Raw genomic sequence first — 27,679 nt, forward strand, 5'->3', positions numbered from 1 at the left:
TCATAGGAATAAGGGGACTTCGAAGTAGGCGGGGTCCTTTCGAAAAGGAGCCCTGTCTGGACGAGCTGCGCAACAACGAACTGCATCAATTTCGAAGAGCCACGGCCGCCCGCATGCTAATGAGGTGCTGAATATGTATTTCAGCGCTTCATTAGTAAACTTTGAAATGGCCATTTTCATGGCAATTTCGAAGTTTTTGGCTAGTGTAGACAAGGCCATAATGAGCATGCCATTTGCAGTCTTGAGAAGCTCATTTTGCATAGGTCTGCTGGCAGCGGCACTGGGAGGGGGGCACCATGTAGACACAGCCTTGGAGGACTCCTCCGTCAACAGAAGGGGCCCTGGAGCATCAACCTAGTCATTTTGTTGACAAAACAGTGGTGACAGAGATGTTATATCTGAACAGGCAGAGCTATAACACTGTTGGCTGAACAGCTGAGTTTTGCTGTCAAATTCTGGATAGAGCACATTTACCGTGTGGATGCTCTGTGAGTTTTGTTGACAAAACCCTGTTCTGTCAAAAGAAGGTGGCCAGTGTAGACATGGCCTTACACAGCTGTTTTGTCAACAGAGATATGTCAACAGCAGCATTCTGCCTCAAATTTTGAGGTAGATTAGTGCTGGTGAAAGTGCTAAGTTTTGTCAACACACTGTTGACAAAACTCATTTTGTGTATAAATGCTTCATGGATTTTTGTCAACAAAACTGTCCAGTGTAATCATAGCCAGTTCATTAGAAAGGCAACATATATCTGTAGATTCAGAGAAGAATCCAGCAAATGTTGCTGGATCCAAGTTTCACATGATGTTCTGAGAGGTTTTTGACTTGGAATATTGCATCTGTCTGTTGCAAAACTCACATTTAGATCTAGGTTTGGATTTTTTATTTCTACAAATTTCAGGGATTTTGATTCTATATTTGGGCTCATGGGTTGGATGAATATCTAATGTAAACATTCCATCCTTACATATCTACTTAGAACATACAAGTTAAGTTTGAATCTTAGCTTTTTCATTGTGTCACAAGCACTGTACTAATCTTCTTTGTTGAGTATGTGTGTGTAAAATGCCTGATTTATTCCAATCAGCATCTTTTTACTTACTCAAAGCACAAGGCATTTTTCAGCTCTGGAGCTAATCAGTAAAGCATTCACATTATTACCCACAGAAATGTATCTCTATTAAATATAGTCATGCTCCATTAGTATGAGGTATAAGAAATAGGGTGAGTTCTGGTATGGTCACATCTGCTGGACACAAAAGAGGAAAAAAAATCATTACAATAAATATTGGTTCATAACTTCATGTTGGCCATTTAGAGCAGTGATCTAAGAAACCGCATTTTATCATTGCCACTGCGGTAAGATTGAAAATACGTTATATTAATCAGAGTCACAATTATTTTGAGATTGTTCTTGTGCATGGCGCTGTGTTCTTTTTTTTGGTTGGAGTTTGTTTTTTGGTCTCTGTTGGTGGTACATTCAGTGAAAATGGATATATTTTATTTTATTTTATTTTATTTTATTTATTTTTTGCAACATCTCCGGGTAAATGGCAAATGTTTTTATTTAATTTCTGATGATCATATTAAAACTATTTGTTTTACACAAAATTCATATTTAAAATATTTTCCTGTTTAAAATGTATCCTTTATAACATGTTTTGCAAAACTAGTATTTCCCAACTGTCATGTAGGGCTTGGAAAGTTAATCTAATCCATTTTCTATTTAATTTTTATGTCTTAAATATATTTTAACTATTGTCTAAACATTTGGGGACCTGAGTCAAAATTTATGAAACTCAAGTGGGAACTTACCATTGATTTGAAGGGGATTTGGATGAGGATGTTAATAGGGAATAATGGTCATTATGATCACAATATTCAAAAGAGCCATAAGGAAAATTAAGGAAGATAGATATAACCTTTGTACATTTAAAATGGTTTGTAAGATTGCCATCATGCAGATGGCCATTTTGAAGATTACCAGTGAGACACTGAAATACATATTCAGTGGATCGTTAGCAATCCGGTGGCTGTGGCACTTCGAAATTGCTGCAGCTCGCTGCTACGCGGCTCATCCAGACAGGGCTCCTTTTCGAAAGGAACCCAGGAACTTCAAAAGCCCCTTATTCCTATCAGCAGATATTACTAATGTGCCTATCAGCAACGTCAAAGTGCCATGGCTGCCGGCATGCTAATGTGGTGCTGAATATACATGGCCATTTTGAAGATTTGGGCTAGTGTAGACATAGCTTTAATGTTTTCAATTATGCTTTATTAGCTTCCAAAACAGCCATGTGCATGATGTAACTCATTGGCCATGTCTACACTACCCAAAAACTTTGAAATGGCCATGCAAATGGCCATTTCAAAGTTTACTAATGAAGCACTGAAATACATATTCAGCGCCTCATTAGCATGCGGGCAGCTGCGGTGCTTCGAAATAGACGCGGCTCACTGCCTCGCCGCTCGTCCCGACAGGGCTCCTTTTTGAAAGGACCCCACCTACTTCGAAGTCCCCTTATTCCTATGAGCAGATAGCAATAAGGGGACTTCGATGTAGGCGGGTCCTTTTGAAAAGGAGCCCTGTCGGGACAAGCCATGCTGCGGTGAGCCGCGTCAATTTCGAAGCACCGCGGCCACCCCCATGCTAATGAAGTGCTGAATATATATTTCAGCGCTTCATTAGTAAACTTCGAAATGGCCATTTGCATGGCCATTTCGAAGTTTTTGCCTAGTGTAGACATAGCCATTGTAATCAATGTCATTTTTACAACTCTTGGGCTACGTCTACATGTGCAGCCAACATCGAAATCGCTTATTTCGATGTTGCGACATTGAAATAGTCTATTTCGATGAATAACGTCTACACTTCCTCCAGGGCCAGCAACGTCGATGTTCAACTTCGACGTTGCTCAGCCCAACATCGAAATAGGCGCAGCGAGGGAACGTCTACACGTCAAAGTAGCACACATCGAAATAGGGATGCCAGGCACAGCTGCAGACAGGGTCACAGGGCGGACTCAACAGCAAGCCGCTCCCTTAAAGGGCCCCTCCAGACACAGTTGCACTAAACAACACAAGATCCACAGAGCTGACAACTGGTTGCAGACCCTGTGCCTGCAGCATAGATCCCCAGCTGCCGCAGAAGCAGCCAGGAGCCCTGGGCTAAGGGCTGCTGCCCACGGTGACCATAGAGCCCCGCAGGGGCTGGAGAGAGAGCATCTCTCAACCCCCCAGCTGATGGCCGCCATGGAGGACCCAGCAATTTCGACGTTGCGGGACGCGGATCATCTACACGGTCCCTACTTCGACGTTGAACGTCGAAGTAGGGCGCTATTGCTATCTCCTCATGAGGTTAGCGACTTCGACGTCTCGCCGCCTAACGTCGAAGTTGGTGCCGCTACTTCGAAGTAGCGTGCACGTGTAGACGCAGCTTTGATGTTTATATTCCATACAGTATTGAAAGCATGATTCACATCATTACTAGTTAAAGAACTTAGGGCTAAGGAAAGGTGTGTGTTAACTAAGAGAACTGTTCATTCAGGCACATTGGCAATACCATCTTCCTCAGTAAAGTATTGCCTTATTTCAGTGAAGAGTTGCTACAAAGTTCTTCACTTGTACAGAACGTGCTTAACTTGTTTCCAAATTCATTTGCCAGCTGTGTGATTGACCAGTTCAGCCACAAATGGGTGCTAATTTCACACTTTGACAGCAATTGATTTGACATGAGAACACTTCCACCTGTTATAAAGGTATCCTCCAGAGCAGCATTTTTATCTTACTCTCTTGTTTCATTAGTGAATTTGATTTGATTAAAACAGGTTATTATTATAACTGATGAAATAATCATTTAACTTTACATTTATTTGGAATTAACAAAACAATAGCTCATTATCCAAAACAGAGAGATGAACACTTTCTTTTTCACTTCCTTGCTGAGTAGATTATTAATATATATGGTGTATGTGGTGCTGGAGGTGGGGGAGTTATTTTGGTATATTATGTGAAATAGGGATGTTTCATACTTGAGTTTTGGGAAGAGGTTAGGGATCCTATAATACCAAAAAAGTAAAATGTGGAATATGATCTTGTCATATTAGGAATTTCTCTTAGGCTGTGTCTACACTGTGAGAGAAATTCAAATTTAAGACAGTTAGCTTCATTGTACAAAGTGGCTGTCTTCACTGTAAATACCCTTGGTTAGATTTGGGAAGCACTAATATAGATATCATAACATCATTGAAAATGGATGGGTGTAGCATCAAGTTTAAATTTAAAAGTTCAAATAAAGGCCAGTGTGGAAACACCATGTCTTAAAATCAAATTTATTAGCCTCCAGAAGTGTCCTGTATGTATCTCACAAAGCTACACAGTTACCCACCATGTGTGGCCTCTTCCATCTCTGCTGCTTTCCAGGTGTACAGGAAGTATGTCACCGGAATCCCATGAATTTGAATTCATCACTAGCAACCCCTGGAAGTATAAGGTGTGCTCAGAGACTAGAATTTCTTTTACAGATTGCATTGCACTGCATCAGTAGCCATCTCTTGCAATCATGAGCAGCTAGGGTAGTTATCTGCCTCAGAATTGCAAGAGAGCTCCATCATGGAGCTCTCAGGAGATTTTGAATCTCCTTGCAGTTTGGGGAGATGAATCAGTGGTCAGCAGATATCAAGTCTCCAAGAGAAATGCCGACCTATTTGAGAAGGTGCCATATGGGATGATCACCAGAGATTACTCCCAGGACTCTGTGCAATGCTGGGTGAAGGTGAAAGAACTTTGGCAAGCATATCACGAAGTCCAGAAAACCAACTGGTGGTTCGGGGCATCTCCAAAAACCTGCCACTATTATGAATTGCTTCACATTCTTCTTGGGGGTGAACCGAACCACGTTGCACACTCTTCATTTTGACACTTGTCTAGGCCCTGGTCTGGAGTCCAGGGTGAGCCAAGAGGATCTGGGGGGCCAATGGAGAGAAGGAAGAAGGTAACCATCAGGGGCCCAAGAAAGCTGTTCCCAACAGCCCAGAACTCTTCACCATAGACCTGTAACTGGTCCCTTCTATACTGATCCCCAAGCCTCTGGGGCCCAGATGTTCTGGTGAGTATTTTTTTCTGAATATTAGAAGTGGGTTGCAGCTGGCTTTAGGTATAGGCATGGCTAGGGCATAGGTTTTCTATGGATCTGTGCCCCTCAGAACACCATGTTAATACTTCTGGGGCTCGAGCATTTATCCTTTTTGGAGATCTCCTCAAAGGCCTCATCCAGGCACTCTTGTATTTTTTGCATGAAATTTTTGGGCAGGCCTGACTTACTGCACCTTCCATAGTAGCACAAATTGCCATGCCAGGCAACCAGATAGAGATCAGGTATCATGGCATCACACAGCATTTTGGCAAATTTTCTAGGGCTGTGCTCACATAGTATGAGCATCTCTTCTTTTTTGCTATTTATAATTTTTAGGAGGGTGAGGTGTTTATTGGCAGCCTAAAGAAGCATGGGAATTTGTATTGGATTTCATTGCAATGCTCACTGCCCTTTTACAATTCCCTGGAACACATTGCTGCACCATTTGGCTGGAGGGCACTCCATCTCCCCTCCTCTGTGCAGCTGTCAGGCTCTCCAGCCCTTCTCGCCTCCCATTTCCCTTTTTGCCCACATTTAGTTTTACTTTACAGGGATCCCTCCCCACCCAGACAATTCTGCAGCTGGAATCAAACCCTTCCCCACCCTTCCCCCTCACCACATGTCTGCTAGGGTCTGTGGATCCTGCTCCTTGCACAGGATTGCTCCAGGAATGGACAAAAGCTTTTTTTATCCCCTGCTTCAGGACAGCAGCCTGCTCCCCTGGTCCCCCTCTCTCCTTTGTGAAGTGGACATTAGCTTACATGTCAATGACGTAACAGTCTGGATAAATGACAGCTTGAATCCCATCCTTAAGAAGCTTTAAGCAACCTTACAAAAATAAAATTTCACTGATGGTACAGACAGAGACCCCTTCCTTCCATGGGTAAGCTCTTCGTGTGAATTGTATCTAATGTTTAACCTTTGCTTTCATGGGGAGGGAGGTCAAGGACAGTCTGCCACTCTAGCCCCAAGCTACTGCAAAAGGCTATTCCTCCACCCTTAACAATGCTTCTTTTCCATGCTGCTTAACCCTCTCCTCCCCCAAAATACAATTATTCTTTTGATCACGATGTGATTTTTTTGGAATTCATAAGTGGTGGGGTGCACAAAACATTGGACAGACCCAGGTGGGAGTGGAGAGGGCCAATAGCACAGCTGCCCACCACTACACCAAGGTCCACGCAGGATTCCTGGCAGGGGGACCCAGGTGGGGGTGGAGAGGGATGATAACACAGATGCCCATCTTTTTTTGAGAAGACCCCTCCCTTTGCATCCATTCTTCTTCCTGCAACTTAACTCCCCACCACCAGCACTACCACAACCACCACCACCAAGTAAAAGCATTCTTTCGTGAAAGCCAGAATCTAATTTATTGGTTCTCATAAGGTGGGGAGCCCAAAGCATTTTGAGGAGTGGGGTTAGTATTACAACATAGAAATACAGTGCCATCATGTATCTGGTAGATCATTCATGAAGTATGTTTCAAAGCCTCCCTGATTGCTGCTGCATCTGCATGGTTATTGGAGAAGGACCTTGTAGGCAGCTGAGAATAAGTCCTGCTCGTGGCCTCATCCTCAGAATTCCAGGAGTTCATGTAATTCTCCTGCCTAGAGTCACAAATTAGCTGAGTCTGACATTAAAGCCATCGGTCCAGAGCTCCTGTGGAGGCAAAGGAGCGGAAGGTAAGCAAGGTCACCCAATATTACAGTAGGCATCTCCATATCACCAATGTGGATTTTCCGGTCTGAGAAAAAAGTCCCATCCATGAGCTTTCTGTACAGCCCAGAATTTCTGAAGATGTGTGCGTCATGAACCTTCTCCAACCATCCCACACTGATGTTGGTGAAATGACTTTTGTGATCTACCAATACTTGCAAAACCTTTGATAAGTACTACTTTCTATTTATATACTCTATTTATATACTCAGAGGCCAGGTGGTCCAAGGCATGATGGGGATGTGTGAACGATCTATTGCCTCACTGCAGTTGAGGAACCACAGTGACCACTCTGCTGGGGTCATCAGGGAATCCATACCACAACATACTGACCTAAGGCCCTTTAATCATCCTCTCTTATCCCCTGGGCCACTCCTGGTGTCCCCCTTGGCACATACCTGGGTGTCTGGTTGGGCTTTTGGGTCTCACAGGGTTGCAGGTCCAGCTGGGGCCTGGGTGGCCTGATCCAGGCTGGCAAGGCCTGTAGGTTCCACTGCCTCAGTCTAGCCCAGGGTGCAGGCCGAAGCCAGTGCTCTGGTTGGGCCTCAGGGTCAGGCTGGTCTTCTGGGTCAGGGTGGTTCTGAAGGGGTCTGTAGCCAGGTGTCAGGATCAGCAGGGATCCAATGGCCCAATCCAGGTCTCAGCCACCTGGACATCTTGATGTCTCAGCTGGTCCTCCGTCTCCCAGGCAGGAAGTTCAGAGCAGACCCCGGTTCCACTGGACGCTCGGCTTGTATAGCCCTGGCCACCTCCTGACTTCCGGTCAGGTGCTCATTCAAAAATGGCTCCCGGAGGGGTTTCTCCCCCTGTGGGTCAGCAGGAGGCCACTCCACCCCACTACAATACCCACAATGCCTTTGAAAAGGTAATGGGGATGTGGTAACTTGACACAGAGAAATGCTGAGTTGAATTTTCAGAAGGTTTGAGGACGCTTCAATCTGAAGTTATAAAAACAAGGTTAAAAAATCTTATTTATTAAAAGTTGAATTTATCTCATAGTAGACATAGCCATATTGACTTTCGTTTTCCAATGTTTATGTGGCAGTGGGTAGAGGTAGGGAGAGGGGCCTCACCTTCTCTGACCCAAAAAAAAGAATATTGAAGAATTCTGGTGCAATTATAATCAATAGTATTTGAAATGGCTTGTACAATGAGATTTTTTAAAGAACAGCTAGTGAATACGTCCCTTAATTACTATTATTTAAATTGAATATTCAATGTTGTTATTCCAATTTTAATACACTGCTCAGGTATAAGTCAGGTATACTTTCAGCTGTAATTGACCAATCAGTTTATAATGCTGTGGTTCATAACTGTGATGTTTGTTGACTGAGGGGAACAGTAGTGTAATTTATGGATTTGGGAAGGCTCACCAGTCTGACAAAGCTGAAGCTTAAGGTTTGCACCTCTTCTGAGTTAACAGTAACAGTCTGAGACAAAGCCTGTCTCAGGCTGGAGGTGAGTTTCTCTGGCTTTTCAGTGATTACACAGACAATACTCTTAGCAGCACTTACGGTTTGTTTATTTCAACAGCACAATAGCATTTAATCAGCACTTAACAGATAGAAACTGAAGATATTTAACACAGTTGATACCAAATTATAAGCAAAGAGCTTATCAAGGATCTTACTTAACAAGGTTATAACAATAATACAAGTTACTTAACTAACTGCACTATAGTCTAAACTTACTGCTAAGCAACAGGATGCAATAGTCACTGACTCCTTTGAACCATCTAGAAGCCAAGACCAGCTTGCTTCAATTCGGTGGGGATGGTGTTATTGCAATGGGTAAGATTTAGGTTAAGTTAAGGAGGAAAAACAAGAGTTTATTCGAAGAAAAATGATAACAAAGATAGTAGAGCAAAGATAGCAAAGATGAAGATAATAGAGAGACAAGTATCAGAGAGATAGCCGTGTTAGTCTGTATCTTTGAGAACAACAAGAAGTCCTGTAGCACCTTATAAACTAACAGATATTTTGGAGCATAAGCAAAAACCCACTTCATTTGATGTATGAGATGCATCATTCATCTGATGAAGAATGTCTTTGCCCACAAAAGCTTATTCTACAAAATATCTGTTAGTCTATAAGGTGCCACTGGACTTCTTTTTGTTCTGTATAACCAAGAGAGAGAGATTTAAGGTAAGCGATACACATCTGGTGCAGGTCCCATCTGATGTGCACACAGACCCAGGGTAACGAGGGGTTCTTATACCAAATTTACCTTATGGTAATTAAATACTGATGCTAAATTAAGCTCTGACTTAATGGGATTTTTGACAATTGATGACACTCCGTATTTCCTGATGATCTCAACTTATATGTTTTCCAAGAACTATTTTTGATAAAAGATCAAGAAGGAAACACCGTTGGGTAACCTTTATCTGAATTCAATTGACAATATCACACGTTTCTGGTCAGGGTAGGTGGGGAAAAGCTAAAACACGAGTTGGCATCAGAAAGAGTGTCGCAGACAATAAGAGCTTACATATATGTTTAACATTACTAATATGACCTTAACTTTTCTTAAAAACAGGATGAAGGAAAAAATAGTGGCAAAAAACCCTCATGCCATGTCTCACTGGTAGGTTGTTTCCATTACCCCTGACAGGAAAGGTACAAAAGTTGGACTTTTAGAGCCTAAGTTAGCTGTACTAGTATGGCTTCTTTCTACATATGCCTACAGTGAAACAAATCAGTCCTCACTCAAACTATATTCTAAACTACAATTAAGCTACCGCAGACTACAGGCTCTACTATAACAGTCCTCAAGGAGGACAAGGCCTTTTACTATATTTTGAAGGATGTTTTTTGAAGTAACAAACCTATGACATGCATATTATATTGCATATGAACTATTCCTAACTTGTGCTTTAAAAATCCACTGAGGTATGGTACTTCAATTATGCACTTACTCAAGTCCCAGAGTTTTAACTTGCAGCCATTGTGCAACAAAATTTTCACATAGATTTTATCTAAAATACTCTATGATACTTTACATTCTTTAGGCCTGGCACCACCTGGAGGAAGTCTCCTTCCTCAGATAAGATATGTCGGGCTAGCTGGTAGCTATTCAGGGGCCTTGCAGCTGATAGGGGAAGTTTCCCTTGGTGGATAAGATACTCAGGGGGCTGGCTGTCAGCTATTTGGGGACCTTGCAGATGATCAGAGAGATGTCTCCCTTGGTGGACAGGAAGTGCCATCAAAAGTTGATCAGTATGGGCTTGATGACAAGGCCATTGAAGCCAATATATTAACTCTACAATTGCCACAGTTAGCCAAGTAAGGCTTGTAATGACCAAAGAAACCACAATCCCATTCTTTCCAATGTGTTTTGGCTCAGACTGATTTTTTTTTCAGAGTTACGCATTAATCCATTATAGTTCAATGGTATTTGGGGGCTGGCTGGCAGCTATTCAGGGCCTTGCAGCTGACTGGGGTGAAGTCTCCTTTGGCAGATAGAAAGTGCTATTGAAAGTTGAGAGGGCAGAGAGTCTCTCAAGGGAAGAAAAAAACTTTGTTACTAGAGTGTCTGGCCTTTGACAGAAAAGGAACTATAATGTTTTAATGAGCCATTCACATTTTCTTTGTAATGCCCTTGGGAAAATTGAAAAAAAAATTGTTCTGAGCATCTTCTTTGCCAGGAGGTCTAAATCCAGATCCAAAGGGCATTGAAGTCAATGTATTAGCTCTACAATTACCAGTTAGTCAAGTAAGGCTTGCAGTGACCAAAGGAACTAGGACTGTTTTAAAGAGCCATTTGCATTTTCTATCTAACATCCATGTGTACTGGCCTTTAAGAGAAAATTCTTGTTCTGGGGATTGTCTTTGACAGAAGGTCTAAATCCAGATACTAGCCTTAATCATGCACAGCTCTTGTTTAGATGTGCCCTGAGTCATAGTTCATTATCCAGGTTGCTCATAGAGCGGAGAAGCTATGAGCTACCTCCTATTCAGGGCAGATTACAAAGCTGCAGTATAGCTGCATGAATTTCTGTCCTCAGCTCCTTCACTTTTGTATCTGCTTCTGTGCTTTTCCATCCCATTTTCAAAACCTGTCAGTTGGGAAGTCCATTTTTTTTCCTAACCCTTCCTATCTGCTTTCTTCATGCTTTGGCTGTTGAGTCCAGTGTACACTATCACCATCACAGACAGATTTTTTTGTTTAAATCTATTTGTCTTGTTTCCCTAAATGGCCTGGACAGGTATTGCCCTAGGTTCAGCAGGCAAAGGCTCTAACTGCGTTACTAGCCTTCCCTTCCCCTCAGTTATAAAAAGCAAATCACTTAGACAAACAAGGTTCCACCAGGACAAAGGGACATTTGCTCAACACAGCAGAAGAGTGAGGGAAATAAAATGTAGGAAGATGTCATCAGATACCCACAGCCACTTGTGGGGCATTTTTTTCCCATGCTGAACCAGTGAAAATACCCACAATGCTATGGGACTCAGGGAACTGCTGGATACTCTGATGAAATATTTGATGTTTGATGACTTGTGTGTGGCAGCAATAAGTCAAATTTGTGGGGGGCATGGGGGAAGGTGAAGGTGCTCAAATTCGAATTTATAAAACCCAATATTAAATAGTCAATGTTAATAAAGTTTATTTTAGCTTGTAGTGTAGCCACAGTTTGAGTGAGATTCACATCTGTATGGTGTGTAGGAGTCAGAGTGGTGAAGAGGGGTCCTAAAGGTCTGTTTCTGGCTGGGAGAGGATTTGTCCTCTGTTGGTATTATGCAAGACTGCCTTCAGGTGACCATCTTTCGTGAAGCTCTCCAAAGTCTAGGCATAGTGGACATTATGGGAGCAAGTCTGTGGGGCGAGAGGGTATGTCAAACGAAGGTCTGGAGCTCACAGAACCATGGAGAGTTCAGGAAGCAGTGAAGCCCATAAAGCAGTCCAGAGAAGCTATTGTAATTTATACAGATCTCATAAAGTATGCTGGTTGCCTTCTCAGCATCCAGAGTACCTTGGATTGGAAGGGCATAAAGATGGCTTACATGAAACTTAGTTCTTCCTTCTTCTGGCCTGACAGTGTAGGGTGGCACCTGTGTGGTATAATCCCACTATCTCACCCATCTTTTATAGGTCTGGGTACAAGGCCCAGGTTAAGTTAATTTTTAAGCTAAGTTCATTTCTACCCACTTTAGCATCAAGATCCATGGCTTTACACAGACCTTATGTATTTTCATGTAATGGTGCAATAATTCAGTTTTAACAAGTTAAAAACCATGTAACAATTTAAACTTTTCCTCTTATTGTAGATTCTTTTAGGCTTCCCAGCACAATAAATATGAACAATATGATCAAATCTGTTAGAAAACATTGCAAAAATATAGGTTTCTGACACAATACAGAATTAAGTGGATGATCCCTGCTTCTTGTAGAGCACTATTTTGAAGAGGAAGATTTATTGCATTGCTAAGTTTTCCTGGCAAAATTTTTTCCATTCCATAAACTGGAACAAGCTGCACAGTTAATTGTGAGTGACAGGATAGATTTGAAAGAATGAATGTGTTTTTGAGTCATGTTTATTTTGAGTAATAAACTCTTAGCTTTAAATTGCAGAATACAGTTATGAAGAATAAATACAAGCAGCTGATAGTTTATTCAGTAGAGATGGGTGATAATGGAAAATAATGACCACAAATATTTGTTCTGTTTCAAAAATGGCTTTAACTTTGAACATAGTGGTGTACCCATCTGTTTACTGTAGGCTTCCTACGATCCTGCAAGCTCTCAAAATTTGAGTACAGATATTGATGAAATTTTAAAACTAATATTTTAAATATTTCCTAAAGTGATGTTTGAATTGTATATTCAGTTGTAAAATTCACAGTTTATAGTTTGCAAACCACAGTTTGGTTAGTTGCATAAACAATTTTTGCAGGAGACAAAAAAGTTCCAAATCTGATATGTGTTGTCACCACTAAAAATGTTGGGTGCTATATCATAATGTTCACTGCTAATGTAGTATCTAGTCATTGCAGTTATCTATGATGGCTTCTCCTCTTCCTCTCCCACTTATGAAATCTTGGTTTAAAAATATGTCAGATACAGGTAAAATCCAGTTCTTCGGGCCTTAGCTTTACGTCCAATTGTATTCTTCCTCCATTTGCTACACCTTGCAACTTATACCATATATAAGCCAGTGGTCCTACAATTACCAGTGTCCTTCAGTACACAAGTCTGTTCCATCTCCAAAGTAGACCCATCACGTGCACTGAAGGAGGAAGAAGTTTTGTGAGAGGAAATAGATGTTCATGCAATTAAAGAATTAGCAGGATGCATTTGCAAAAGGTGTCTAAATTAAGGTGCACAGCAATCTTCATTCTTGCACCTCCTACTTACTGAGGCTGCAGCTACACTAGCAAACTTTTTGAAAGAAGGGCGGGGGGGTTGAAAGATCCCACAGAGTGTCTACGCATAAAAAGTGTTTTTCAAAAGTAAATCGAAAGAATGTGGTGCACCTTTCAAAATCACTCTTCCTTTCCCATTTCAGGAAAAGTGCCCCCTTTCAAAATCTTCTTTAGAAAGAAAATGTGTGTAGATGCTCTTCAGGCCCTTTTTTCCGAAACAGCAGTCCTCACGGGCTTGATTTTTCAATCCCTGGTTTGTTCTTTGAAAAGAGTTGGGAGCTGTGTGGATGCTCTCTTTTGAAAGAGCAGATCACTCTTTTGATCCTCTTCTTTGTGTGTGGATGCACTTTTGTGAAAGAAGTTCTTTTGAAAGAGATCTTCTGGAACAGCGTCTTTTGAAAGACTCTGCAATGTAGACGTAGCCTGAGTGCTTGACTTTTCAACCTTAAAGTTCTTTCAGTGTTATATTGTTTGTTCAGTATATGAATAAATTGCCTTTTAGTTTTGGTTCAAAAACCTTGAGCTGGCTGCAATACATTTTCTCTTTTCTCCTCCTGCTTTGGCATATCAGGTACTAATGAGTATAGGTTACAGATGTAACACATCAGATTTGTTCTTTTAAGCTGAAATCGATAGCATGTTAATCTCACTGTCACACCATTTAAAAAAGTAATGTAATGTAACTATATATAGTAATGTGCAAAGATAGTAAATTTGTGATAGCAAGTAATTTAGTTTTAATAAAAGAATTCATGTGAATATTGACGAGTTAACTTTATCATAAGCATACTTTGTATTAGATTTAATATGGATATCTTGTTTAGAAAGTAATCCCAAATTGTTAATAAATTTACTGAAACCGGTCTCAGGGGGTAGCCATTTTAGTCAGTTTCTTCACAAAACAAAGCAAGCAGTCCTGCAGCACATTAAAGAAACCATTTTAATGGGGTTCTTCATCTACATGCTACCATTTGTAAAATGTACTAAACAGTTTAGCTGGTTCTTTTACGTGTATCTGTGTGATTCACATCTTAAGGACTGTATAGAAAGCTGTTGGAATTTTTTCTCAAGGGTGTCATAAGAGCCCACATACATTTCAAACTGATGTGCTAATAAATCAACACTTTTTTTCTGCAAAAGGTGACCTTTCTCTAAATTAGTGGTCTCTAACTCCACACACCCTTGTTCTTCTTGACCCTTACTCACTTTCATTTGACTGGGGCTAGGGGTTGGAGTGCAGAAGGAGGTGAGGTGTGTGGGCTCTTGGCGGGAGTTTGGTGCAAGAGGGGTATCCAGGCTGAAGGAGAGTGCTGAGGTGTGAGAGTGGGTGAGGGGACTGACTTTGGGTACAGAAGGGGATGAGTTTTGGGGAGCAGGAGCAAGGAGATCTAAGAGGAAGTTTGTCACAGTCTGAATAAACTTCTCGGACTCAGACTCCCAAAGTCCACACCCTCACCCCTCCTGCACCCAAACTCTCTCCCAGAGCTCGCACCATTCACTTATTTACTCCAATGCCATAAGTGCAGGAGGGAGCTCCAGGCTGGGGTGACATGTTGGAAGCAGGACAGGGTGAGGGGTGCAGGCTTAGGGCTGGTACAAAGGGCACGGGTGCAGGCTGTGACTGGGAGGCACTTACTACAGGCAGCTCTTGTAGGGAAGCACTGATACTACAGCCTTTTGCCAACTGATTGTGATCATCAGGTAGGTTGTCTCTGAGTGCCTGACCTCATGCCACTCCTGGAAACTGCTGCCTGGCTGAGAGAAGGCAAGTATGTCTGTGGGTCTCCTGAGAGGACCAAGAAGGAGGGCCGCTTCCAGCTATTGGGATTTCTTGGACAGTGCTGAGGGTGAAGGTAGCACGGAGCTGCCTTCCTCACCTTTCTCAAAGGTTGCAAAAACTTACCTGAACTCAGAAAGGCCCTGAGATCAGTGTGGGGCCAGGAAGAAAGAGATAAGCTACCTGAGGATTGCTATGAACTGGCAGGGGCTCTAGGATCTACCAGTTGATTATGACCAATGGGTTCATGACCACTGCTTTAAATGGAATACCTGAATGAAATACACATATTCCCTGTGTCTACACGTGCCCCTTCCTTTTGAAAGGGGCATGTTAATGAGTAGGTTCAAAAGATGCTAATGAGGCACTGCAATTAATATGCAGTGATTCATTGGCATAATGGCTGTTGCAGCGATTCAAAAGTGCGGCTTTTCAAATCACGTGCCACCCATGGAGACAGGACCTTCCAAAAGGACCACCCAGTTTTTGAAAGTCCTTCTTCCTATCAGCTACGGTCTGAAGAAGTGGGTCTGTCCCACGAAAGCTCATCACCTAATAAATTATTTTGTTAGTCTTTAATGTGCTACTGGACTGCTTTTTTGTTTTAATAGAATATAGACCAACATGGCTATCTCCCTACTAGTTTTAATTGTGTACTCTTGAATGAGTAGTGTGCTGGCTTTGTGGAATAATACCATCTATTCATATGACTGACCACTCTCTTGAGAACCTAGTTGATACCATGATATTTTGTTGTTGATTTATGGATACAGCACTTCTCAAATACAATAGAAATGTAAGAATGTGCGAACTGGATCACACCTATTTCAGTATATGCATCACACAGAACATGTTTCAAAGAAAGGTTTAAGATGTCCCATAGAAACCAGGTATCACAGAATCACAGAGTCATAGGGCTCGAAGGGACTTCAGGAGGTCATATAGTCCAGCCCCCTGCTTCAAGCAGGATCAACCCCTACTAAGTCATCCCAGCCAGAACCTTGTCCAGCCGGGACTTAAAAACCTCAAGGGATGGAGAATCCACCACCTCTCTAGACAATGAATTCCAATGCTTCACCACCCGCCTGGTGGAGTAGTTTTTCCTAATATCCAACCTACAACTTTCCCTCTTCAACTTCTGACCATTACTCCTTATTCTGCCATCTGACAGCACTAAGAACAGTTTCTCACCCTCCTTTTTAGAGCTCCACTTCAGGAAATTGAAGGCTGCTATTAAATCACCTCTCAGTCTTCTCTTCTGTAAACTAAAGAAGCCCAAATCCCTCAGCCCATCCTCATAGGTCTTGTGCTCCAGACCCTTTATCATTTTTGTTGCCCTTCGCTGAACCTGCTCCAGCAAATCCACATCCTTTTTATACTGGGGGGCCCAAAACTGGACACAATATTCCAGATGTGGCCTCACCAGTGCCGAAAAAAGAGGAATAGCTACTTCTCTAGATCTGCCTGAAATGCTTCTCCTAATGCACCCCTGTATGCTGTTAGCTTTCTTGATTACAAGGGCACACTGTTTACTCATATCCAGCCTTTCGTCCACCATAACCCCTAGGTCCCTTTCCATCGCACTGCTGCTGAGCCAGTCGGTCCTCAGCCTGTAACAATGTTTGGGATTCTTCTGCCCCAGGTGCAGGACTCTACACTTCTCCTTATTGAACCACATCAGATTTCTTTTGGCCCAGTCCTCCAATTTATCCAGGTTCCTCTGGATTCTTTCTCTACCCTCCAACGTATCTACCTCTCCCCCTAGTTTTGTGTCATCCGCAAACTTGCTGAGGATGCAACCCAGTCCCTCATCCAGGTCATTAATAAAGATGTTGAATAACACCGGCCCCAGAACCGAGCCTTGCAGCACTCCGCTTGAAACAGACCGCCATCCAGATATTGAGCCATTGACCACTACCCGTTGGGCCTGACCATCAAGCCAGCTTTCTATCCATTTTATAGTCCAAGGATCCAATCCTTATTTCCTTAACTTATGGACAAGAATGTTGTGGGAGACCGTATCAAAAGCCTTGCTGAAGTCAAGGTATATCACATCCACTGACTTTCCCATGTCCACAGAGTTTGTTACCTCATCATAGAAGCTAATCAGAGGTACAGGCTTATCTGACCCAAGGAGAGTCTCCTTATACCCTCTAATGGTTATAGATTTTCTTAAGCTCTGAAACATGAGGTTTTATATGCCTTCTGTATAAGAACCTATGTTATAAATGTGTTGACTCCTCACCTGAGACAATTAAGAGAATACTTGTTCAGAAAGGATCCTCTTTAAGGATCCTAGGTACGTGAATGTTTATTTCCAACTGTCCACCACACCACTACTTAAGTTACCACTTTCTAACTATCAACCTCCATAAATTCTCTACTTATAGTCAATAGAGAATTGATGAATTTGTCTTTTCAGTGAAGAAACTTAATTTTGGAAAAGGTCGCAAAACTCTAATGGTATATATCTTTGTAGTGTCTTTTCTTAAATTGAACATCACAATAAAGTATGCATTTTTGCATCTGCCCTATTGTTTAAAACATTTTTGAAATACAGATAAGTAAATATTCAATCTTGATTTAGTTCCATTTATGCAAAATCATAATAAAATGTTATTTGCTGGTAATATTTTAGGTTAAAGTTTCCATAATAGGTATTGATATTCCCTTTACAGGTAGTTTATTGTTAGACTATGGCATTTCATTAAAACACCAGCTGAAATGTGTGAAAACATAATGGAAACAGATGCATAATAAGAAGTGTACAATCACAGTTCAGAAACAGGAAAAAATGTCAAGTTACCATGATAGCTAACAATGTCAAAACCACGGTGCTAATACACGACGGCCACATCAATACCACCCTGTACCATAAGCCTACTGACTGCTACGTCTACCTTCATGCCTCCAGCTTCCATCCCAGACACACCACACGATCCATTGTCTACAGCCAAGCACTAAGATATAACCGCATTTGCTCCAACTGCTCCGACAGAGACAAACACCTATGGGATCTCTACCAAGCATTCTTGAAACTGCAATACCCACCTGACGAAGTGAAAAAACAGATCAACAGAGCCAGATGTGTGCCATGAAGCCTCTTACTACAGGACAAGCCCAAGAGAGAAACCAACAGAACACCACTAGCCATCACCTACAGTCCTCAGCTAAAACCTCTACAGCACATCATCAGGGATTTACAACCCATCCTGGACAATGATCCCCCATTTTCACAGGCCTTGGGAGGCAGACCAGTCCTTGCCCACAGACAACCTGCCAACCTGAAGCAAATCCTAACCAGCAACTATACACCAGACCACAGTCACTCTAACTCAGGGACCCATGCCATCATGTGCCAGCAATGCCCCTTTGCGATGTACATCGGACAAACTGGACAGTCTCTACATAAAAGAATAAATGCACACAAATCAGATATCAGAAATGGCAATATACAAAAACCCATAGGAGAGCACTTCAGTCTCCCAGGCCACACAGTAGCAGACTTAAAAGTAGCTATCCTAGAGCAAGGAAATTTGAGGACCAGACTCCAAAGAGAAATTTCTGAGCTACAATTCATCTGCAAATTCGACGCCCTCAGCTCTGGCTTAAACAAAGACTGCGAATGGCTGGCTAAATACAGAAGCAGCTTCCCCTCCCTTGGTGTTCACACCTCCAGATCAACTGCCCGTAGTAAGCCTCACCCTTGCTGACTGAGCTAACCCTGTTATCCCCACCCTTGCTCTGGCTTATTTATACCTGGCCCTGCAGATTTCCAAGACCAGCATCTGAAGAAGTGAGTCTGTGCTCACGAAACCTCATGCTCAAAACTTTTCTGTTAGTCTATAAGGTGCCACAGGACCCTTTGTTGCTGTTACAGATCCAGACTAACACGACTACCCCTCCGATACTTAGAACCACAAAAGTTATAATGCGGATTCACTGATCAACTACTTTAATGTTTCAGTTTTGTAGATTCAGGTAATACAAAGACTTCTTATCTAGAAAGGCTTGATTTGTAGTCAAAGAGCTACACATTACCCAGAGTAATAAAAGGTCAAATGTTATTTTGAAATGTCCATGATTTTTCCCTTGAAAATAAAACAATATGACAGAAAAGGACTTTGATGAAATTTAAATATGCACAAGCTTCTCATTTTAATGTATGGAGAAGTTTAATCTTGTCACTCTGCCCACATAAGAAAAGACTATGCCCTCAAAGTTGGTTATTATTACTAGTTTACAAACAAGATGAAAAGCCTTTCCCCAAACCACTGAAAAGAAAACATAAAAGCCTGAAAGAATTAAATAAGATTTACACTAATATTCTCTGTAAGCAGAGTAAGCTGGTGTTTCAATTGGAGCTTGAGAGCTTATTTGCAAACTTCACAAAGTTCACACAGCTCTAATCACTTAGATCAAAAGAAGCCTGGGATTGAAAGACTACAGAGAATAATCCTAAAGGAATGGTGTTTGTATTGCCACTTTAAGTAGGTTAACAAAAGCAACAGTGAATAGCTTTTTATTTTTGATGTTCTTTAAACACTTTCTCTGCTAGGTTTGAGTTACAGACACCAAAAAAAAAAAAAAAAAAAGAATAAGAAAAAGAAAAAAGAAAATCCTCATACTGAGACAGGCTGAACACAGCTCCTACTAGGCTGGCCAGAGGGCAACTCCCTTTTTATACATCTCATGCAGCCTGCAAACCTCAGAGAGGAGTGCTGGTTTGAGTATGATTTGAAATAATGTGCAAGATCCATCCACAGTTATTTGAACCAGTTTGTTAATTAGTTCTCTAGTCTAGTGCCTGACAATCAACTGCAACATACAAAAATAAAGTATACATTTGTAGCAAATGTATATACAAGGCATTGGGACAAATTAAATAAAATACCATACTTTGCACAGTGAACAAATATGACCTAATAGCATTCCTTATGTACACATACATAAGATCAGATTTTTGGATGTCTCTCTACTCCCTTGGCTTTGGTCTGACAGTGGAAAAGGGACCTAAAGCTGGTTCAACAATCTTGGTGGGGGAAAATGTACAGAAGGCATACACCAGACATTACATGGTCTTTATTACCACTCTACTCACAACACCTGCCATACAGGGCATAAATGAGCAAAAGGGACCATAGGCAGAACATCAGTGATCTACAGCTATTTATGGCTGCCAGAACATACCTAGTTTAGAACAGCTCTAAAGCTGTCACAGGGTCAGGTAAATGTGAAAAGAGTTAGGGTCATAGTGGCTACGTCTACACGTGAAGCCTACATCGAAGTAGCCTATTTCGATGTGGCGACATCGAAATAGGCTATTTCGATGAATAACGTCTACACGTCCTCCAGGGCTGGCAACGTCGATGTTGAACATCGACGTTCCGCAGCACCACATCGAAATAGGCGCAGTGAGGGAACGTCTACACGCCACAGTAGCACACATCGAAATAAGGGTGCCAGGCACAGCTGCAGACAAGGTCACAGGGTGGACTCAACAGCCAGCCGCTCCCTTAAAGGGCCCCTCCCACACACACTTGCACTAAACAGCACAAGATACACAGAGCCGACAACGAGTTGCAGACCCTGTGCATGCAGCATGAATCCCCCGCTGCAGCAGCAGCAGCCAGAAGCCCTGGGCTAAGGGCTGCTGTACACGGTGACCATAGAGCCCCGCACGGGCTGGAGAGAGAGCGTCTCTCAACCCCCCAGCTGCTGGATGCCATGGAGGACCCCACAATTTCGACGTTGCGGGACGCGGATCGTCTACACGGTCCCAACTTCGACGTTGAACGTCGAAGTAGGGCGCTATTCCGATCCCCTCATGAGGTTAGCGACTTCGACATCTCGCCGCCTAACGTCGAAGTTAACTTCGAAATAGCGCCCGACGCGTGTAGCCGCGACGGGTGCTATTTCGAAGTTAGTGCCGCTACTTCGAAGTAGCGTGCACGTGTAGACACAGCTAGTCTTTGTTAAAAAAAAATTAGAGCAGTTTCAAATAAAAAGAACAATATTACTAGAAGAAACATAAGCCCTAAATACTCTGTTCTGCTGCCCATGGAATTTTGGTCTGAGATGCACATTTTTACTTATTCTTTACAAAAAGTATTCTCAGTAGGAGTCAAGTAATTGAGTTTACTGCTAAAAAACTGGAAGCTATTTATAGGAGAGAAGTATTTTCAGTTTTATCACTCCAGGGCTATAGGTGGGGTCTATTTACAAGAACAAAAAAAAATCTTAAGTTTTTCAGGGCAAAGAGTACTTCAAAAGACCTTTGGAAGGAGATGCCACAAGAAATATATAAAAATGCTGCCTAGAAGGAGAGAGAGTTCTACAATGTGTAGAATTACTATTTAGTTGTGGGTTGGGATATTTTTATTTTGGTCATGGCAACTCTGAGAGCAAAATCAGAGAGTTTGGGCAAAGGTAGAAGTTATTGATCTAATTTTTAAAGTTATCTAAAATTAAACCAAGCTGAGGTAATTATCTTTTTTTTATTTAATACTAGTAAGAGAGCATGATGTAATAATATTGACTAATTTTGATAAAGGAAAAATATACTTCTCATAGATTTTTTTTCCTTGGACCAGAAGAAACCATTAGTTCCTCTATTCTGAGCTGCTGTGTATAGGCCATATACTTCTTCTGGTCGCCCATGTATTGAGCCATGTATTGAGTGTTTGTCTAAAGCACATCTTGGAGAAAGGCAGACAATGTTTATTTGAAGCAGCTTGAAGAGATATAGAATCCGATGCTCCCCTAGGTAATGTGTTCCCCTGACTAATAACCCAGGCTGTTAACCATGCATGCTAAATTTCAGGGTTGGGTGTATGGCCTTCTGGGTCTCTCCAATTCCAGTGTCCTACATTCAAGTGACTTTTTACACGTTTTTTTAAATCAATGAAAGAGTTCTTTAGAATCTGGTATATTTTTCAAAGACATATCACTTACATACCATATTCAAGTCTTCTCTTGATCATGTTTTTGAAAGAAATACTATTGATACACTACTTTTAATAAGTATCAGAGAGGTAGCCGTGCTAGTCTGTAGCTTCGAGAACAACAAAAAGTCTTGTGGCACCTTATAGACTAACAGATATTTTGGAGCATAAGCTCTCATGGGCAAAGACCCACTTCATTAGATGCATGAGTGGGGTGGGGGTGGTTACAGAGGGGCATTTAAAGAGTGGGGTCTCAGTAAAGGGGGAGGGCCAGAGCTGACAAGGTCTATTCAGCAAAGTGGAAATGGGCCAGTATCAACAGTACTTATCAAAAGAGGAAAAAACAAGTCAGATCAGAGAGGGGGATGTGAGCCATTGTCAGCATCTAATGGGGAGCTATCAACACCCAGAGCAGAGAAACTGCCTTTGTAAGCTGCGAGCCACTCCCAGTCTCCATTTAATCCATAGTTAATGGAGTCAAATTTGCAAATAAATTGCAGCTCAGAGATTTCTCTCTCAATTTGATTTCTGAAATTTTTTGGTTTCAGAACTGTCACCCTTAAATCTGACACTGAGCATCCAGGGAGATTGAAATGTTCTCCCACAGGCTTCTGTACATTACTGTTCCTGATATCTGATTTATGTCCGTTTCTGACATTGTCATCCAAGAGGCTGACAAGGTGAAGTTGATGAAGCGGGTCTTTGCCCACAAAAGTTTATGCTCCAAAATATCTGTCAGTCTATAAGGTGCCACAAGACTTTTTGTTGTACTTTTAATAAGATCGTATGCTCAGGACTCCTGCCTCTTGCTACAGACATGGACCATGTCTACACTACAAAAATAACTTTGAAGCTGCTTACTTCGAAGTGCAACTTTGCAGTAACAGACTTCGAAGCTGAGCATTTACACACACCCTACATTGAAGTTAAGCTTCGAAGTAGGACTCTACCCCATTCCTGGAAATGGAGAAAGGACTTTGAAGTTGGGAAAATGTGTGTGGACTCTTGGCAGGCTACTTCGAAGTAGCGCCTAACTTTGAAGTTAACTGCAAAGTTAGTTCCTAATGTAGATGCACCCACATTGTGAGATTTTGAATTCTACCCCATTCTACCTATCTGCAAAACACGAATGATAATATGAATTTACTTGAAGCGTTACAGGTATTAGCATCTAACTTTTCAGATTTTTAAAAAATGTTTCTGGAAGAAATTGTGATAGTTAGGCATGTGTTGGTTTCTGTTTCCTAATCAGGTAGTAAAATAAATATAAATGTAAAAATCTAATATTTCTACCCACATCGAATTGCATCCACAGAATTAGATGTTCTTAGCTGAATGGTGATGTGTGTGTGTGTGTCTGTGTGTCTGTGTGTATTTGCAAAATATGCCTGTTATTTCAGTAGTTCTGTTCTTCCTGGTCCCATCTGCATCTTCACATATTCTAATGTGAAAACTCACTTTACTGTACATTTCTCTACCTACCCATGTCAAGTAAATGATGAATCATTCAGACCAATTTCACCTGCTTCCAGCATGAAGGGTATAGCATCTTAGAAAAAGCCGTAGTCCTTTGCCATCACCTAAATTAATGACAGCACACATGCTGTATGAAAGAAATTAATCTTTCAATATAAAGTTGTATGTAACGGGAAACTTATAATAAAAGAGATTCTGAATATCTAACATCAAAACTCAGCATTCTGTCTAGCTATGGGGTGAAGTTTCACAGCATTATCTTTCTTACAAAAAGACATTTAATATTTAATATAGTTAACTCAATATAGCTACTGTGAAAATCTTAGTTCTCTACCCCCGATCCTCTCTTGGGAGTAGCTCCTGGGAGTTACTGAGCAACCCTTTATTTTATTTCAGTGTTAAATCAGTGTGACTGATACTTGTTCAATTTGGGAAATGCAAAGTTGGTCAGACATGGAAGGGAATATTCACAGCAATTGCTTGAGGAATGATTTATTAACTGTGCTTCTGTAAAGCTCCATCTCAGAATTGTGCTTCTGGAGCTACTTCTGAGGCAGGGCAGTTCTGATTTGCTGCAAGGCAGGATAAAACCTTTAGAATGTAATGCTTAGGATTATTCATTGAAAAGGTGTACCTTGAACTGAGTCCTTAGCTTCTACTTACTACAGCCTATAATTGCATATTGATTACTTATGTTAGTTTACCATTAACATGTGTTGATTCTCATTAGCATTTTGAGGTTAAATTAAAGTGTGCAACTGCTGGTACCAAAACAGATTTAGTGGATGAGAGGTCATGTCATTTGTTGTAGGTATTACCATTTGTTAAAGACATGCAGTTCCTCCTTTATAATGCTTGTTTTATTTGTTTTGTACATATTTATGTACTATTCGCAGAAGGTGGACTTTCTTTTAAAGCTGGCTTCTGGTATGGTTCAGATTTCTAGTCATGCATTTTTTTTAACCAACTGATTCCAAAACTATTTAGACCTCATCAATGGAGTAGCTACTGCTATTTTTTGTTTTAATCTCCAAAGTTCAGTTTGGCAATTGACAGGAAAATATAAATATATCCTCTTTTGCTGATGAATTCAATGTACCCTGGTGAAAATGGGCATTTCTGTGTGTTTATCAGCATTCTATTTACAGATACTTTAAGGGATCTAAGCACAATAGATTGATTATACTTATGGTAATAAATCATACCTAATGCACTCTTGCATATTAAACATTTCACTTGGAGAAAGGAAGTATCTTCATATATACAAGATTTTGGGATTTAACACATTGTCAATTTAGCAGCATTTGACAATAGAAAATTTTTAAATAGAACTGGAGATTTAGTAATATTGGGCATTGGAGGTATTCAATGAAGGTGGACTTTGGTGTTATCCCCCCAAAAAAATCTTGTATAGTATCAGTCTTATAAGACTATATTTCTGTATTAATTGCCAGCTGATAGTTACAAACGTATTTATGTTTAACTTCATATGACATTAATATTAGTTAATCCTCATCATGCCTTTAATTATATTATTTCTGAATATGCAAAAGTTGACATATGACTTTAATAGATCTAGGAGCCATCATTTAAAACTTTGCTGTATTTCCCATTTTGCTGGTTATATTTGGAAAACACTGTTTTGATTTGAAAAGTGAATATAACATATCATCATTGGATTTCAGCTTTATTGTATTTCATTGATTAAATAGCAAGCTTCTAGGAGAGTCCTCTTAAATATATATATATTTTTAACATTGTAACTACCAACCTGCCACACTGAATCTAGAGCTTGAGAATCAAGATGTAGTCTTTGTTACTGAATCATCATTGTTAGTAATAGAATCTGGAGACCTGCTTCTGGCCATAAGTATACCAGGGCAAACCCTATGGCTTGTCTACGCTATCACCTTCCGTCGAAGGAAGGGTGGCAATTAGGGTGTTGGGAGTTCACTGATGAAGTGCTGCCATGCATAGGCAGCATTTCATTAAGCAAATTTCCCTCCGCGGCAACTTCAAAGTTTTAAACTTCGAAGTACCAGCATCAGAGAGGTAGCCATGTTAGTCTGAAGCTTCGAGAACAACAAGAAGTCTTGTGGCACCTTATAGACTAACAGATATTTTAGAGCATAAGCTTTCGTGGGCAAAGACCCGCTTCATCAGATGCATGAGTCTAACTGTAGTGCACCTGCAGATAGTTCGAATTTTGAGGAGTAATGGGGCTTTGAAGTTGCCCCAGCACTTCAAAGTCCTGGCAGGTGCACCGCGGCTAGATGCATGCCGGTACTTTGAAGTTTAAAACTTCGAAGTTGCCGCCGGGGTAATTTGCTTAATGAAATGCTGCCTATGCACGGCAGCACTTCATTAGTAAACTCCCAACACCCTAATTACCATCCTTCCTTTGAAGGAAGGTGGTAGTTTAGACACAGTCCAATTGTTTTAAATTCTGTCCTCAGATGTATCAAGGATTTCACAGGTGTAAATATGGCCCCACAATTTGAAAGAATTAGTATCTAAAGTCTGTGATGAGCAAAACAGAATATAACCCATCACTATTTGACGCTGTGGGATATATTGCTACCATGAGTAAAAGTGATAAAATCACATATTTCTCTAGGAAATGTGTAGACATAAAGGGAATGAGGGCCACAACAATCCTTGCCCTTCTAAAATCAGTGGAAGAACTATTCTCCTCAGTTATTCAAGATTGGGTTTGGTGAGCTGATCTGCTGAGCAAAGTGTCATACCTACTTTTTCACAATCACACCACTCCTAAAGATAATGTAATGACAACTAATGCAATCAGTTTTGATTATTTGAGATGAAATTTTCTGAAACACCTAAGTACCATTTCCTCCAACTTTCAGTTATCTCCTAAGTCACTCTCGTATGTGCTTTTGAAATTCTATTTTTTGTCTATTATTATTTTAAAATGTTATTAATGGACATATTGCTAAATGTCTAAAGAAGGCTCTGGTACTGAAAAATGCATGATATGCAAATTTATGTTTACAGTCAATATTTTGTTTCTCTCTTCCAAATTCAGAAATTGAGAAAGGAGGTTGTGGAGATCCAGGAATACCATCATATGGAAAGAGGACTGGCAGTAGTTTTCTGCATGGAGACACACTTACCTTTGAATGCCAGGCAGCTTTTGAACTTGTGGGAGAGAGAATGATCACATGTCAACAAAACAACCAGTGGTCTGGCAACAAACCCAGCTGTGTTTGTAAGAATTGCTTTGATTTTTCGTTCCTATTTAATTCTTGACCTCAGCCTGTTCTTTTTCTTGTCATTTTCAACTCACCAGCAGGAAAATATTTGAAAAGACCTTGAAAACTTGTTGGCTGTGTCTATACTTGCGTTTCTCTTTCAAAAGAGGCACTCAAATAAGGAAAATTGAAAATACAAATAAGGTATGGATTTACATATCTGGCACCTCATTTGCATATTTTTCTTTCAAAAGAGCTTCTTTTGAAAGAAGAAAAGCAGTGTAGATGTGGCTCTTTCAAAAGTAAACCCCATCTTCAAAAGAACCCTTCTTCCCTTTTTTGTGGGACCAAAAGTCCCTTTGAGATTTCATGTGGGTTATGTTGCTTACACTGTTCTACACACAGTTTTTGTACAACTGGTGAGTTGGTTAGGAGATTTTACTGAAAATAATTTTATGAAATTGTTATAGAAATGCAACCTGTAGTTTTGCCAGCATTGCTATTTCCCCTTCTTCTATATGAGTAAGCTCTGCTGGCATAACAAGATTTACATTGGTTTAATTACTTCCACATTGGAGTTAAAAATAACTTTGCTTTGAAAAGTGGTTAGTTATTTTATGTTTCCTTGTTTGAGTGTTTCACAAATTATAAAGTTTATGTTTGAGGTAATTAGGTTGTTTGATTTTGTAATTATGATTATGGAAGATAGAAGTGTTTTCTTCAATTTTTCCATATCAAAAACATGCTTACTTTTAGTACTAGTGAGAGCGAGTCACCAAATATTCAGAAAACACGTGAAAGGTGATGTAAATTTGAGTTTTTAGAGTTCACAAACTGGCAGTGTTGCCATGTTTGTTTAAAAAATATAAGATTTATTTAAGATTACCACCTGCTTCAAAATTGACACCAATCTTTTTTCGTCCCTCCAATTTTTTCTTAATCTGATGTATAGAGTGGGCCAGGTTGTCACTGTTGCTTCAGCAGACCTCTATTTGTTTGTGCAAAACTTTGCATTTTTACTGGCACCTTTCCTCTTTTTTTTTTTTTGACATGATCTT

General features: G+C 40.8%; 1 protein-coding gene across 1 annotated transcript in view; it reads left to right on the top strand.

The window, feature by feature from the left end:
- The window catches only part of CSMD1 (CUB and Sushi multiple domains 1), a 1,701,396-nt gene that overhangs the window by 1,154,182 nt on the left and 519,535 nt on the right, over positions 1–27,679 (top strand). The window contains exon 13 of the mRNA XM_074989136.1: positions 26,456–26,638. Coding sequence (XP_074845237.1) covers positions 26,456–26,638 — 183 coding nt within the window. The remainder of the gene's footprint in view (positions 1–26,455; positions 26,639–27,679) is intronic.

This window comes from Carettochelys insculpta, chromosome 3 (assembly GCF_033958435.1).
Source record: "Carettochelys insculpta isolate YL-2023 chromosome 3, ASM3395843v1, whole genome shotgun sequence".
NCBI lineage: Eukaryota > Metazoa > Chordata > Testudines > Carettochelyidae > Carettochelys > Carettochelys insculpta.